Source organism: Bufo bufo, chromosome 2, assembly GCF_905171765.1.
Source record: "Bufo bufo chromosome 2, aBufBuf1.1, whole genome shotgun sequence".
Taxonomy (NCBI): Eukaryota; Metazoa; Chordata; class Amphibia; order Anura; family Bufonidae; genus Bufo; species Bufo bufo.
The window spans coordinates 230,692,030-230,708,325 of NC_053390.1; the positions used below are offsets into that span (position 1 = coordinate 230,692,030).

Below are 16,296 nucleotides of genomic sequence, written 5' to 3' on the forward strand. Positions count from 1 at the left end.
ACATCACAAAAAGTGCAATACCAAGTGTTAAAAAATTCATATGTACCCTAAAATAGTGCCAATCAAACCGTCATCTAATCCCGCCAAAATGAGCCCTTATATAAGACTGTCGCCCAAAGAACAAAAAAAACTATGGCTTTCAGAATATAGAGACACCATTAAATTATTATTTTTTTTAAATGCTTTATTATGTAAAACTGAAACAATCAACCAACAAAAGTAGTCTTATTTGGTATTGTCGCATCCGTAACAACCTTCTCTATGAAAATACCACATGATCTAACCTGTCAGATGAACATTGTAAATAACAAAAAATAAAAACGGTGCCAAAACAGCTATTTTTTGTTACCTTGCCTCACAAAGTGTAATATAGAGCAACCAAAAATTATATTTACCCTAAAATAGTACCTACAAAACTGCCACCTTATCACATAGTTTACAAAATGTGGTAATTTTTGGGGGGTTTCTACTCTAGGGGTGCATCAGGGGGTCTTCAAATGTGACATGGCAACTTAAAATTATCCCAGTGAAATCTGCCTTCCAAAAACCATATGGCGTTTCTTTCCTACTGAACCCTGCCGTGTGCCCGTACAGCAGTTTACGACCACATGTGGGGTGTTTCTGTAAACTACAGAATCATTGCAATAAATATTGAGTTTTGTTTGGCTGTTATCTCTTGCTTTGTTACTGGAAAAAATGGATTAAAATGGAAAATCTGCCAAAAAAGTGAAATTCTAAAATTTCATCTCCATTTTCCTTTAATTCTTGTGGAGAATCTAAATGGTTAACAAAGTTTGTAAAATCAGTTTTGAATGCCTTGAAGGGTTTGTAATTTCTAAAATGGGGTCTTTCTGGGTGGTTTCTATTATGTAAGCCTCACAAAGTGACGTCAGACCTGAACTGGTTCTTAACCCCTTAAGGACTCAGCCCTATTTCACCTTAAAGACCCGGCCATTTTGTGCAAATCTGACCAGTGTCACATTAAGTGGTGATAACTTTAAAATGCATTGACTTATCCAGGCCATTCTGCGATAGTTTTTTCGTCACATATTGTACTTCATGACACTGGTAAAATAAAGTCAAAAAAATTTATTTTTATTTATAAAAAAATACCAAATTTACCAAAAATTTGTAAAAAAAATTGCAAATTTCCAAATTTCTATTTCTCTACTTCTATAATACATAGTAATACCTCCAAAAATAGTTATTACTTTACATTCCCCATATGTCTACTTCATGTTTGGATCATTTTGGGAATGATATTTTATTTTTTGGGGATGTTACAAGGCTTAGAAATTTAGAAGCAAATCTTGAAATTTTTCAGAAATTTTCAAAAACCCAATTTTTAGGGACCAGTTCAGGTCTGAAGTCACTTTGCGAGGCTTACATATTAGAAACCACCCAAAAATGACCCCATTCTATAAACTACACCGCTCAAGGTATTCAAAACTGATTTTACAAACTTTGTTAACCCTTTAGGTGTTCCACAAGAATTAATGGAATATAGAGATACAATTTCAAAATTAAACTTTTTGGGCAGATTTTCCATTTTAATAATTTTTTTCCAGTTACAAAGCAAGGGTTAACAGCCAAACCAAACTCAATATTTATGGTCCTTATTCTGTAGTTTACAGAAACACCCCATATGTGGTCGTAAACCGCTGTACGGGCACACGGCAGGGCACAGAAGGAAAGGAATGCCATACGGTTTTTGGAAGGCTGGTTTTGCTGGACTGTTTTTATTTGACACCATGTCCCATTTGAAGCCCCCCTGATGCACCCCTAGAGTAGAAACTCCATAAAAGTGACCCCATCTAAGAAACTACACCCCTCAAGGTATTCAAAACAGATTTTACAAACGTCGTTAACCCTTTAGGTGTTCCACAAGAGTTATTGGCAAATGGAGATTAAATTTCAGAATTTCAATTTTTGGGCAAATTTTCCATTTTAATCCATTTTTCCCATTAACAAAGCAAGGGTTAACAGCCAAACAAAACTCAATGTTTATGGCCCTGATTCTGTAGTTTACAGAAACACCCCATATGTGGTCGTAAACAGCTGTACAGGCACACGGCAGGGCGCAGAAGGAAAGGAATGCCATACGGTTTTTGGAAGGCAGATTTTGCTGGACTGTTTTTTTTGACACCATGTCCCATTTGAAGCCCCCCTGATGCACTCACAGAGTAGAAACTCCAAAAAAGTGGCCCCATTTTAGAAACTAGTTTAGGGTACATATGATTTTTGGTTGCTCTATATGACACTTTTTGTGAGGCAAGATAACAAGAATTAGCTGTTTTGGCACAGTTTTTATTTTTTGTTATTTACAACATTCATCTGACAGGTTAGATCATGTGATATTTTTATAGATCAGGTTGTCACGGATGCAGCGATACCTAATATGTATACTTTTTTTTAATGTATGTAAGTTTTACACAATGATTTCTTTTTTGAAGCAAACAAAAAAAATCATGTTTTAGTGTTTCAATAGTCTGAGAGCCATAATTTTTTCAGTTTTTGGGCGATTACCTTGGGTAGGGTATGATTTTTTCAGGATGAGATGACGGTTTTATTGGCACTATTTTGGGTGCGTGTGACTTTTTTATTGCTTGCTATTACACTTTTTGTGATGTAAGGTGACAAAAAATGGTTTATTTAGCACAGTTTTTATTTTAAATTTTTTACGGTGTTCATCTGAGGGGTTAGGTCATCTGATATTTTTATAGAGCCGGTCGATACGGACGCGGCGATACCTAATATGTATACTTTTTTTTTATTTATGTAAGTTTTACACAATAACAGCTTTTTTAAATGTTTAATGTTTTAGTGTCTCCATATTCTGAGCCATAGTTTTTTTATTTTTTGGGCGATTGTCTCAGGTAGGGGCTAATTTTTTGCGGGATGAGGTGACAGTTAGATTGGTACTATTTTGGTGGGCAAACGTCTTTTTGATCGCTTGCTGTTGTACTTTTTGTGATGTAAGGTGACAAAAAAATGGTTTATTTAGCACAGTTTTTATTTTTTACAGTGTTCATATGAGGGGTTAGGTCATGTGATATGTTTATAGAGCCGGTCGATACGGACGCGGCGATACCTAATATGTATACTTTTTTTCCCCTCTATTTTTTACCAATTTCTTTTTACTTTATTTGGGAAAAATGACGTTTTTGTTTATTTTTACTTGAAACTTTTATTTTTTTGGGGGGAAAACTTTATTTTTTCAACTTTCTTTTTCACTTTATTTTTTGTCCCACTTTGGGACTTGAACTTTTGGGGGTCTAATCCTTTACAATGCATTCCAATGCATCTGTATTGGAATGCATTGGCTGTATGAGTAATACTGTGTCTATTACTCATACAGCTTCCGGCCTGTGAGATCCAGGGGGCTGGATCTCACAGGCATGTCACCGGAAGGCAGCGCGATGCCTTCCTTAGGCATCGCGCTGCCTTCCATGCCATCGGGCCCCCCCTACAGCCGCATGGGGACCCGATGGCACCGCCACACGTCGCCGCAAACCGCAGGTAAAGCCGCAAACTGCAGGTCTGAATTGACCTGCGGTTTGCGGTGATCGCCGACACGGGGGGGTCACAGGACCCCCCGCGCATTTAGCCAAGGTGCCTGCTCAATGATTTGAGCAGACACCGGGTTCCGATCACCGCCCGCCGGGCAGCGGTGATCGGAAATACACATAAAAGTACCGGTACGTCATGGGTCCTTAAGGACTCGGGAAACATGCCGGTACGTCCTAAGTCCTTAAGGGGTTAAAATGTGGGTTTTGGAAATTTTCAGAAAAATTTCAAGATTTGCTTCTAAACTTCTAAGCCTTCTAACTTCCCTAAAAAATAAAATGGCATTCACAAAATGATCCAAACATGAAGTAGACATATGGGGAATGTAAAGTAATAACTATTTTTGGAATTATTAGTATCTATTATAAAAGTAGAGAAATTGAAATTAGCAAATTTGCACATTTTAAAAAACTTTAGATAAATTTGCTATTTTTTTTTATTTATAAAAATTTTATATTTTGACTCAATTTTACCACTGTCATGAAGTACAATATGTGACGAGAAAACAATCTCAGAATGGCCCGGATAAGTAAAATCGTTTTAAAATTATTACCACATAAAGTGACACATGTCAGATTTGCTAAAAATCGCTTGGTCCTGAAAGGGTTAAAGGGACCGTCCAGATCTATTGATGACATATTCTCAGGATAGGTCATCAGTATCTGATCGGTGGGGGCCTGACAACCGGCATCCTCGCCAATCAGCTGGATGAAGAGGAGGCAGTGCTCCATGTGAGTGCTACTTCCTCTTCATTACACTGCTTGTCGTCTCACAAGCGCAGTGTAATAGAAGTACTCACTCCATTCAGGTGACTGAAGCCAGTGCTTGTAATTATATCACGTCTCTGCTCCAGAGGAGACAACGCATAGTGTAATGACCAGGAAGCACCGCCTCCTCTTCATAAAGCTGATCGGCGGGGTGCCGCGTATCGGACCCCTGCCTATCAGATATTGATGACCTATCTTGATGATAGGTCATGAATATATATGGAAGGACAACCCCTTCAGGACCAGGCCATTTTCAAATTTTTACTTTTGGCCTTCCCGGAGCCATAACTTTTATAATTTTCCATTCAAATAGCTGTATGAGGGCTTGGGTTTTTTTGCGGGACAAACAGTATTTTCTATTGGCACCACCTACTTTTGAATTTGATGTGGTGTAAAAATGTAAAATCCAGATGGGGTGTAATGTAAAAAATAAATAAATAAATCTGCCACAGTGTAATTACAGTGATACCACATTTGCAAATTATTTTAATACTGAAAAAGATAATTTCAAAAAAATATATTCTTTTATTTGCATCTCCATATTCGGATCCCCATTTCTGTTTTAGAATTATGTCTACGTTGATGACTGAGGGCTCATTTTTTGCGTTGTGATCTATAGTTTTATTATTTATACCACTTTGGAGTGTGTGGGTGAGTGGGTTTTTGATCACTTTTTATCCTTTTTTTTAATGAAGCAATGAAACAAAAGTCAAATTGGCCATTTTTTTTTCAGTTATACCGTCCACCCTATGGGATACATCTTTTAATAGTGATAGCTTTTTTTAAAGTGGCTGTGCCAAAGATAATTTATATTTTTACTTTATATTTATTTTTATCTTTATTTTGGAGAAAGAGGGATGATTTTAATTTAAAAATTTTAAAATGCTCTCCTTATTTTTTTAAAAGCCCTCCGAAGGGATCTGAACAAACGATCTTTAGATTGCTTTTTCTATAGACTGCTGTGAATTAACATTTGCAGTCTAAGGGCTCATGCACACGACTGTGCCGTTTTTTGCGGTCCGAGATCCGCAAAAAACGGATGCCGCCCGTGTGCCTTCGGCAATTCGCGTAACTGAACAGGAGGCCCATTATAGAAATGCCTATTCTTGTCCGCAAAACGGACAAGAATAGGACATGCCTCATAATTTTTGCGGGGCCACGGAACAGAGCAACGGATGCGGACAGCACACAGAGTGCTGTCCGCATCTTTTGCGGACCCATTGAAATGAATGGTTCTGTATACAGACCGTATACGGAATCCAAACACGGCCCGTATATGGAACGGAAAAAAAAAAAGTTTGTGTGCATGAGCCCTAAGGGCTCATGCACACAAGTGTGTTTGCCCCGTTCCCTTATTGCGGACAGAAAACATCCCATTGACTTGAATGGTTCTGCAATCTGCAAGATACAGAGTATCTTGCGGATCGCAGACCCATTAAAGTGAATGGGTCCACATCTGCAAACTGCCATTGCGGGCCACTATATTTGGTGCAGCACTCTTGGGGAAAGCCACCTCAGATACTGTGGTTACAAAAGACCATGGCATCTGTCTGCGATCGGCATTATGGTCAATCACAGACATTAGCCCTGGGGCTCTTTAAAACAGCAGAAACCCAGAACAGAATCTAAACAAACCTGTCTCAGCAAACTACACTGCAGCTTTCTGGATTTCAGTTATCTCATCCAGCTGAGGTATCTGGGTGAGATATACACACCTTCCACCACAGTAGATATAGATAGATATAGAGATGTAAATAGATACAGTAAATGATGATAGATATCTCTCCATCTTCACACACATTATATATATATATACACACACACACACACACACAACCTGTACACCTATGTACATATCCACACACATGTATGTATTTTATATATATCACATTGTGGGAAAAGCAGTAACCTTTATTCAATGCTGGGAATGTAGGATTGCTATCATTATGTTGATTTCTCTATGTAGTTATTTGACTGGAGGACTGATGAGATGACACCTGAGGTGCTGTTGTCACTATGGCATCACAAGTAGGCAGAGATGTCATGTGACCGCTCCTCTGAAGATGCTTGCCGTGATGCATGCTGGGATTTTTACTTTCACTTTGCATTTGCTCCGCCTACACAGCCTCTCATCAATGTGAGCATGATATGCTGAATGCAGTAGAAAAATTATATATACACAGTATATCTCTCATGATACAAATACCTCTTGGCTTTAGTTATTGTCTGGGGCACTTTATTGTTTTTTATACTTATGGTGGCCAACCCCTTTAATTAGCTGACTAGAGTGTGACACTTTGAGCTTCGAATATTGAACCTTTTCACAATATTCTAATTTTAATTTGCATTACTGAAATAAATAAACTTTTGCACGATATTAAAATTTTTCGAGTTTCACCTGTATATAAATGATGTGCATTTATGTTTTAGATACTCAAAGAGCTAAGAGAATGGCAACGTGCTAGCATCCATGTTACATAAGATCCGGAATCTAGTGCTTGTATAGAATGGAAATGAGATCATATGGTTCTATGGGTTGGTATATTTCAGATTTAGTAAATAATTCAATTCTCTATTACAGAAGAACTGTACAGTACGTTGTACAGTTCCTCTGTTTCTCCTAGAAATGTATGAATAAAATAAAAATAGGGTGTTATCAGCTGGGCGTGGGTTTCTCCCCTTTAACAAGGGGAATGGTAGCAAGCAATTGTTGATTTACACATACATTCCTAAAAGGAATAATTGAGGAGCACCATAACACAGAGCTATGAGAAAAGATGACCTAGAATTATTATTGCTTGGGAATATAAGTATTTACTAAAACAGAAAGGTCCGGAGAACTGACTGATTCTTTTCAATAATATGGAGCAAATATAAGGCAGCAGGTTATCAGCACTTACATGCTTCTGCGGTGTAAATCTGGCACTACTAAGATGGGCGCCAGTGTATAAAACTGGTTCTTAACACAATTATATGCTGTACTTTTACCATTTTAAGTTATTTGGAACATACTATGATGTCAAGAGTCTTTTTGAGGTAGGCAATGACAATGGTCACCTAACAAAAAAGATCATGTTAAAGGTTTACTCCCTGTCCAACTTCTCTACTATCGTTTTTCTCTGACTCACCTTTGCCAATGGTAGTTGCTATTCCATTCATTAACTGGACAAAAGCTTTATTGGGGGAGCCAGGTACATCAGAATTACAAACTGCGTTGCCACTCAACAAGTCAATATTTCCAGCTTGTTGACGGAACTTTTCCAGCTCCCGAGAAAGGAGATTGAACTGTTCACTTTGCGTTCGACATTTCTCCTCCAACTCTCGAACCTTGGCCTACAAAAATATACAGTTCTTTGAACAAAGTGAATAACTTTCAAGGAACCTCCCTCCGAGAGTTTAACTTTTTAACTACATCTTAATGGCCCAAAAATGAATGTCACTACTGCTGACAGATGGTACTGTACATATATTAAATTTGCAAGACTTGAAAAAAAATATGTGTGGCTTCAATAGGGATGAAATATACTAGGAAGGAATACTGAGAATAGTGGCAATGCATGTTAGATTAAATAGTGTGACTATATGTAATATAAATCCTAATAAAGGAGATTTCAAGCTTACAAATATGGAATAGGATGAATAATAGGGTACTCCATTTCTAAAGTTATAAATGCTACATAGGTATGGGTCTGACCACTGGAACCCCAACTGATCACTCGAACAGGGGACACTGGCGTCTCATTCCTCCCCAGTCGCAGGACCACGGCTAGTAGATGTTTGATTGAAGAAATGGGCAATCGTGCCCTACCACTCCATTCAAAGTCTATAGCACTGACAAAAATAGCTGGGCACTGGTGATCGGTTCGGGTCAGAGCAGTTGGTTCCCCACCTATCCAGTGGACTACTGAAATACTACTATAAAATCTTTGGGTTTTTAAAGAAGACCGGTCACCGCTCCTGACAGGTCTGTTTTAGTACAAGCACATGTTCCCCATAAAATAACAATTCTGGAACATCTTTACATGGAGCTCTGTATTGCCCTGTTCCTCTGTTCTTTCTCCTAGAAATTTATGAATAAATTGAAAACTGGGTGTTACCAGTTGGGGGCACTCATGTGGCATACAATTCTAGTTGGAATAACAGAGGAGCAGCTAAACAGATGTTGAAGAATTTAATATTGTGAGCAATGCAAGTACTTACTACAATAAATGTCAGGAGAGCTGACAGGTTCTCTTTACTGTGGTTATTAGTACATTTTATTTAAATTAAAACTGCTAGCATAGAACCATATTGGTATGTCACTTTATATTAAATCTGTTATCTACATCATGATTTCTTGCTAGCAAAAGCATCTTCCTAGCAATGGTTTATTAAAGGTCTAATAAAAAAAGTCAATATATTTAGGTTATGGGAATCTAGTATACGATCTAAAATTACCAGCTTAAAGGAGCTGTCAGAGATGAGAAAAAGGTCTGCATTTTTCCTGAGAAAGTGCCACTTCTGTCCATTCAAGGGAACAGGACTGAGCTGTAACATAGACACAGGCATAGACATAAGTGGTGCTTTTTCTGGAAGAAAAATGCTATTTTTTTCATATATCCCCTTGAAAGTCTTTAGTTAAAGGAGTTTTCCAGGGAGATCTTAAAAAAAGGGTCACAAAGAATAAAAAAATAAAAAATAAGTCCTACTTATCCTGACTGATCCTCCACTGCTGTGATTCCAATGCTGCTCTCCACTTCCTGGAAATGCTAGGAAGAGACCGCTCAGCCAATCACTGCCTTAAGTGGCTCAGCACTTAGGCCTTGATTGGCTGAGCAGGGCTTTCTTGGCATTTCCAGGACCAGGAAGGGAAAAGAAGTGGGCACCAGAGCTGGCAGAACGACAGTGGTGGGAGATCGGGGAGGGAGAGGATGGCTTAGTTTTTTTCAAACCTTTATGGACATTTTATTTTAAAAAAATCTCCCCAGAAAACCCTTTTCTCATGTGATGCAATGGGTTGCATACAGATATCCAGTGGACTTCAGTATACAATATAGACTACTGATGTGAAAAAGTTTGATATAAGTAAAACCGGAATGACAGCGAGATCTGAAACACCTAGACATTTAACAGTAACAAAATAAATACATTAACACACATAGAGTCCTCAAATAGTCTACAGCTATTCTACATAGACATCATGTACTCTGTGCTACGACCTCTAGAAAATAGCATGAGTTGTTTGAATTCAGGTCACCATAACTGGACATTTTGAGTAGAAATGGTTCTGTAACCTTTTATTTTTCATTTTATCCATAACCTTAGCATCCAGGCCAGGTGCAGGTATATGAGGACCCTGGGAGAACAGTCATAGATGAATCAAAGTGGGCCATCTGTCTACCACCCCATGGCACCAGTAGTGGACAGCATGTCTACCTAGATGACAATGGGCCTGACCAGCACAATGAGCCCTCGCAAACTGTCAAGGTTTTCTTGTTGCTCACACTGGCTCTGTTAGTCATTAAACTAAATCTATCACCTCCGGCATGAACTGTTAAGTGCTGTTATACATGAATAATACTTCTGCTGATAACTCCCATCCAGAACAATATGTATGTTCATACTCACCCCTGTTCCCCGCGGTGTGCTCAAAAATCAGCCCTGGAATACACCGAGAGGACTCCAGGAAAATTCCTCTCAGTGCCTCCCAGTGTGGGGAATGGGGGTCAGTATCAACATATAAATTAGTGATCTGGTCATCGACAACAGTAATATTCATGTATTACTGTGTTTAATAGCGCTTGCCAGAGGTGACAGATTCACTTCATAAGATTTATAATGTACTAAATCTTAGAGAATTACTGTTAACTTGTAATAATTTATTGCTCCAGAAAACTGAATGAGGTTTTCTTTAGTTCACTATTTGTTAGAATTAAAAGGTGAGAAAGATAAAATTGTAGAATTGTAAAATAACAGTTGCCCACATTCTGTTAATTGGGGTATTTTACAAGGTGTAGAGATGATATAGGCTCCTTCTAACCGTACGGAGAACTTATTTATGTAAGGGATCTTCATGGCAGAAGAATCAGCGGCCAACAAGTGACTCATTGATCTACTTGAAATAAACTCCACTGTGCACATAAATGAAACTGTGTCCTTGAAAAATTAAAGCTGGGCTGTGATTGGTTGCGATGAACAAAAATGGAGGTTCATAAACCTCCCCCATATTTTACAACCACTTTGGGTGACATCTGTAAAGTTACTCAAAAATCATGCGGCCAAAACCGCACATATGGATGCACACTAAATTGGCAGGTAGTGTTGAGCATACTTGTGCTTTAAGTACGGTGTCCAAAGTTCGGGTTATCGAAGAATCCCGTTATGGTCCGTGGTAGCGGAATCCATAAAAGGATTCTTCGATAACCCAAATCAGAAATTTGGACGCCGAACTTAAAACACAAGTTAGCTCAACACTATTGACAGGCTTTTGCAAGAACAGGTAGTGACTGTAGCCGAGTCACGATTCTCAGCTTTGTGGCAAAAATAGCCATGTACATGTGCAGACATTATTTGCAGGTGATCTGAATTCAAGCACTTAATAAAAAAGGTTGTTGAACCATTCTTACAGCTTTTTTCTTACGTCTTTAATAGGATTAAATGATAGATTTTGGTATCTGGAAATGTGAAAGCACTGGAAATGAATTAGATCCAGAATAGAATGAATAAGAGAAGACAGGGAGATTCAAATAATGTAACCTACTCGGATACTGTAAGACTGGCTACATTTAGCCAAACAAAAGGAGTCATTCAGCTCTGCACAGAAGGGTTCATTTGGGATGATAGGTGTTTCTGCTCTGCACCTGTTGTGGTCCTGGTAAAGGGCAGGAGCGACAACCAGTGGTTAAAGGTTACAAGCTGTGCACCACCGCCAATGGCTTTTAATGAACAGCCAATAAAAGAAAAGCTTATGCCCAGAGGCTGAGACCTAAATAGTAACACTGCCTTTATTCAAATGCTAAAATGGGTGGTGAAGGCAATATCTCGAACACCAGACCATTACTAAACAGGATCTCAGCATCTATTCGGCATCCAATCCACGGTAACATGCACATGTAGCCAAAAAGTTGTGTCTTTAGTTTATTATAATTAAAGACCATGCAAAAGGCATGCTCAGTCTTGTGAATAGTGATGGCACAAACCTGTTATAATGGGCCAACCTAGGAGACTGGGGTTAAGTACCAATTAGAGCACTACTGGTTCTGTAAGTTTATAAAAAAAAAAGATAGTGCAGTTAGTGGAAGCCCGTCAATGCCAAAATCAACCATATTGGCTTGAAGGCATTTATTGAAACAATGTAAATGGCAGTGGGAATTCTGTTGGGCACAAGACGTCCTCTCCCAGAGCCCATTTCTGGCCACATGCGTTCTATAGTAAGAATGATTCAACAACAGGAGACATGCACAGGGGCAGATGAGGAGGCACAGGCAGAAACACACGTTTCAAATACCTGCATGCTGTCCAAAGTGTTCTGGGTGAAAGGCAAAGCAATAGGTTCAGACAAAAACACAATATCAAACAATGTACAAATCCAACATAAAAGAACAAAACTTCTCTAATACACAAAGTAAAAAGAAAAGTTATCACCTGGTATTGCATGCATGAAACACTGCAGTACATCACAGAACGGCGGCGAGCCTGAGAAAGCCAGCATGATGTATGCTACTATCATATACTACCGCTTTGTTTAGTATACCTCTATATGAAACTACTGCAGGAGTACACCCAGCTTATCCAAATATACACTCATACAGACATAATATAGTAAGCATCACTGACATGCACAAGTGGTCCCTCGGGGAATAGAGGGTGGCCGTGCTTGTGCTGTGTGCTCCCCTTCACTTTACAGGGGCCCATTCTGGAAATAGGTGCGGGTCCCAGAAGTTGGACCACCACCTATCTGATATTGATAGCATATCCAAGTGATATGCCATCAATATCTGAGATGAGACAAATCATTTAATACATCAGTATATAAATATCAGCCACATTTACAGGAATTGTGGGTGCAGATTAATTCTTTTCTCATCTGTCCAGAAGATTTTGGACTGGGAATAAGCAGATAGGACTGTGTTTATTTATTAGCATCTGTGTTCTGGGGAGGAAATCAGTGTTAATATATATGATAATGTCCCTTATAAGTGATGAAAGCAAATCCCAGGGGACATAAATGAGTGAAGATCACATCATTGGTGCAGCAATGCACTTTCAATAATAAATGTAACACATAAACAATAAGGCAGCAACCACCAATGGAATCCAACATTATACAGCAAAAATAGTGCACCTATTTAAAGAGGACCTTTCACTAGAATAAAACATCTAAACTAACTATACAGACATGTAGAGCAGCGCCCAGGGATCTCCCTGCTTATCCGGTATAGCCTCCGGTATCTTCATAGTTAGGCTCCACCCAGTTGAGCCTGCCGGCGTCTCATTCTCCCATGCTGTAGCGCTGGCCAATCGCAGCGCTCAGCTCATAGCCTGAGAGAAAAAAAAGCCTTTCAGGCTATGAGCTGAGTGCTGCGATTGGCCAGCGCTACAGCATGGGAGAATGAGACGCCGGAAGGTTCCCTTGGGTGGAGCCTAACTATGAAGATACCGGAGGCTATAACGGGAGAACGGAGCGGCGCCCAGGTATAACAGTAAGTGCAGGGAGATCCCTGGGCACCGCTCTACATGTCTGTATAGTTAGTTTAGATGTTTTATTCTAGTGAAAGGTCCTCTTTAAAGCTCGGATCTTCGGTTGCCTTTCAGCCTGACCCACCCATGCTGCCGGACTTGCAGACAGAGGCATGCTTCCCTGCTCCCTGCAGCAGGGTTCCAGTTTCTTTGGTCACCCACTTCTGCTCTCCGGTCCAACTGCAGGAGTGGTGTATCCCCCATGCGTCATGTGACCCACTGACGTGACGCAGGTCCGGTGACGTGGGGGAAAGTACTACTGAGCTTGTCTATTTTATTGAGTGGACTTCAGAGCTCAGCTCACACTGGAGCTGCTCAATATTGATTTTATCAAAACGACTAAGTCAAGTGATCTAGTGTTTTACCTGGTATCTGTCATCATTTTATGCTTCCTTCATAAAGGGGTTCCCCACACAAACAGATGTATAAAATACATATACAACTCTTGCCCCCCCACTAGAGGTGGCTCTTATTTGGGTTCATACAAGCTGTTTATAGCTGTGTACTGACTAACCCCAGAGATGGCAGCACAGAGCCATAAGGATTCCATGGCATTATTCAGTATTTTAGGTAAATAACTCTGTGGCCTACACAAGGCAAGCAGACAGGGGCGTACAGAGATCTCATAGGTCCCCATAGCAAAGCTTAGTATGGGCCCCACCCAGTTTTCTATTATGCATATGACAGTCACTCTCATCGTAAAATGCAATGTCTTTGGCTTCAACCACTTTATCCCACTTTTATGTCATAAACTGTGGAAGAAGTGCTTCTAAATTAATGATCTTATCTTGAGCACCATGGGGTTATTTATTAAGCTGAAATACGTGCCGCAATCTGCAACTTCCCCACTCACCCAGGTCTAAAAAAGTAGGTGAGGCGTGGACGGCCGGCAGGCGTAGATAAAGGTCTAAATGTAAGACAGCCGTTTCAGGCGTAGAAAAAGGTCTAAATGTAAGACAGCTAGGAAGCTGTCTTACATTTACAACTGGCGGAGGCCTCTTCATAACTTCGATGGAACCACTGCCAGCTTAGGGGTCTATCAAGACCGACATCTAAAATGTTGGTCTTCTTAATAAATGTCCCCCCATATTTCTCAATATTTAAAGTACACCAGAAAACTTGTATAAATACATTGATAGATCTCCTGCTTCCCTTCTATTACAAAGCTGTCTAACTGCAGCCACCACTAAAGGGAGCTTACTTTATAGGAAGGCATTTATGCAATTACAATAGAAGTTCAGAGCCTCCCCCCAGCCCTGTAGCAGTCGCATTGTCTGCCTACATTGCAGGTATGCTACTGGCAGCAGGGCAGTGGAAACAAACACAAACTCCTGTTACTCTATCCTCAGTAGAGGCTTCCATATGTCTCTAAAGCAGCAACCTTTACAGGCTTCTATACAGCTTTCTCTCTCTCCAAAACGGCTGACAAGTAAGCTGTAAAATATTTATGGGTTGTCTCACAATTACATATTACATCTGTTAGATTAAGCAACATGAGCTGGATGTTCTGAGTATGAAATCAGAAGAACACCAGGGGGGCAATAACATGTATGTAACATCAATAATTGTTTTGTGACCCACTGACCTCAATGGGTCCATGGTCCGCATTTGCGGCCAAGAATAGGACATGTTCTATCTTTTGTGGCACAGACATACAGATGCAGAAAGCACATGGGAATGAATGTAGCTATATACACATAATTCGGAAAGTTTTCAGTCTTCAGACCCTTTCACTTTTTTCACATTTTGTTATGTTGCGGCCTTGTGTTAAAATAAAAATTATTTGCTAAGTTATTGAAAAAGAAAAACTGAAATATTGCAGCGACATGAGTATTCAGACCCTTTACTCAGTTCCTATTTGAAGTACCTTTGGCAGTGATTACAGCCTCCAGTCTTCTTGGGTATGTGCCACTAGGTTTTCATACCCCCAGATTTGGGTGCTGTTCTTCTCTGTAGATCCTCTAAAGCTCTGTCAGGTTGGATGGAGACCGTCGGTGGACAGTCATCTTCAGGTCTCCCTACAGATTTTCAACTGGGTTCATGTCAGGGCTCAAAGACATTCACAAAGTTGTCTCCAAACCACTCCTGTGTTGTCTTGGCTGTGTGCTTAGGGTCACTGTCTTGTTGGTGACCAAAGGCTCAGGGGCCCTGGTGCAAGAGTTCAGCTTGGGCTCCCCTTCCCTCAGTGATTTGTGGCAAGGAACAGGGGTACACCTAGCTTTTCTGCTGCCTGAGGCAAAAATTTAACCCCCCCCCCCATGCCAAATTCTCAATCTAAACCCTTCTCTCCAGCCTCACTTTTAAAAACATACTGGGTAATACACATACATTTTATATCCAGTGACTTTTCCTCTGATGTAGACGTACTCTTTCTTTATCTTATTCATTCAGACCAGACTACCATGATGATTTCTCTCAGCCATCTATTGTCTCTGCAGTTTGACAAATTGACAACTTAGTTTCCTACTTTTCCATCAACCTTCTGAACACCTCATTCTGCAACCCCAATACTGTGCCCACTGTGCTCCCCAATACTGTACTACAGAAACAGTCCCCCTGAAAATACTACCCCACAGATAGTGCCCCCTTAAATAATTATTGGCACATAGTGCCCTAAAAAGTAACTGTGCCCAGCAAATACTGTCCCTGATGCTAATAGTGTAAACATAATGTCCCCAAAAAATAATTGTGCTAAGCTGATACTGTGCCAGGGTGCCCACCACAGTAATAGTGCTCCCCAAAGTTCCACCAATAGAAATACTTATCTGCCAAAGTGCCCTTAGTATTAATAGTGGCGCCAATAGTAATAATGCCTATACTAGTAATCATGTTCCCCATAGTCCCCAGTAATAATAATTCTTCCTTTAATGTGTGCCAGTAGAAAAATGCCCCCTAATGTCTCCCAGTACATAAATATTCCCTTATAATGTGTGCCAATACAAAAAATACCTCCTTATAATGTGTGCCAGTACAAGAATACTCCTTGTCAGGACACAGGCCGGAAGAGACCTACAAAAAATTCCCCCTTACAATGTGCACCAGTACAAAAAATGCCCCCTTATATTGTGCACCAGTGCAAGAAAGTACCTCCTTACAATGTGTGCCAGTACAAAAAATACCCCCTTAAAATGTGCACAAGCACAAAAAATACCCTAATAATGTGTGCCAGTGTAAAAAAAATGCCCCCTCATAAGACATACCAGTGCAAAAAATGACCCCTTGTGTATACTGTGTGCCGGTACAA

At 39.9% G+C, this 16,296-nt stretch overlaps 1 protein-coding gene across 14 annotated transcripts in view; it reads right to left on the reverse strand.

The window, feature by feature from the left end:
* Window positions 1-16,296, reverse strand: part of RIMBP2 (RIMS binding protein 2) — a 573,825-nt gene that overhangs the window by 172,158 nt on the left and 385,371 nt on the right. For 10 of the 14 annotated variants that reach the window (XR_005776163.1, XM_040416244.1, XM_040416246.1 and 7 more), the window contains 2 exons: window positions 11,821-11,841; window positions 7,463-7,667 (listed from right to left, as the gene is read on the reverse strand). Coding sequence is in view for 13 of the 14 variants with exons in the window: in XM_040416244.1 (XP_040272178.1) it covers window positions 7,463-7,667; window positions 11,821-11,841 (226 nt within the window). In the remaining variant the exon portion in view is untranslated. The remainder of the gene's footprint in view (window positions 1-7,462; window positions 7,668-11,820; window positions 11,842-16,296) is intronic. The other 4 variants (XM_040416249.1, XM_040416247.1, XM_040416241.1 and 1 more) reach the window with 1 other exon arrangement.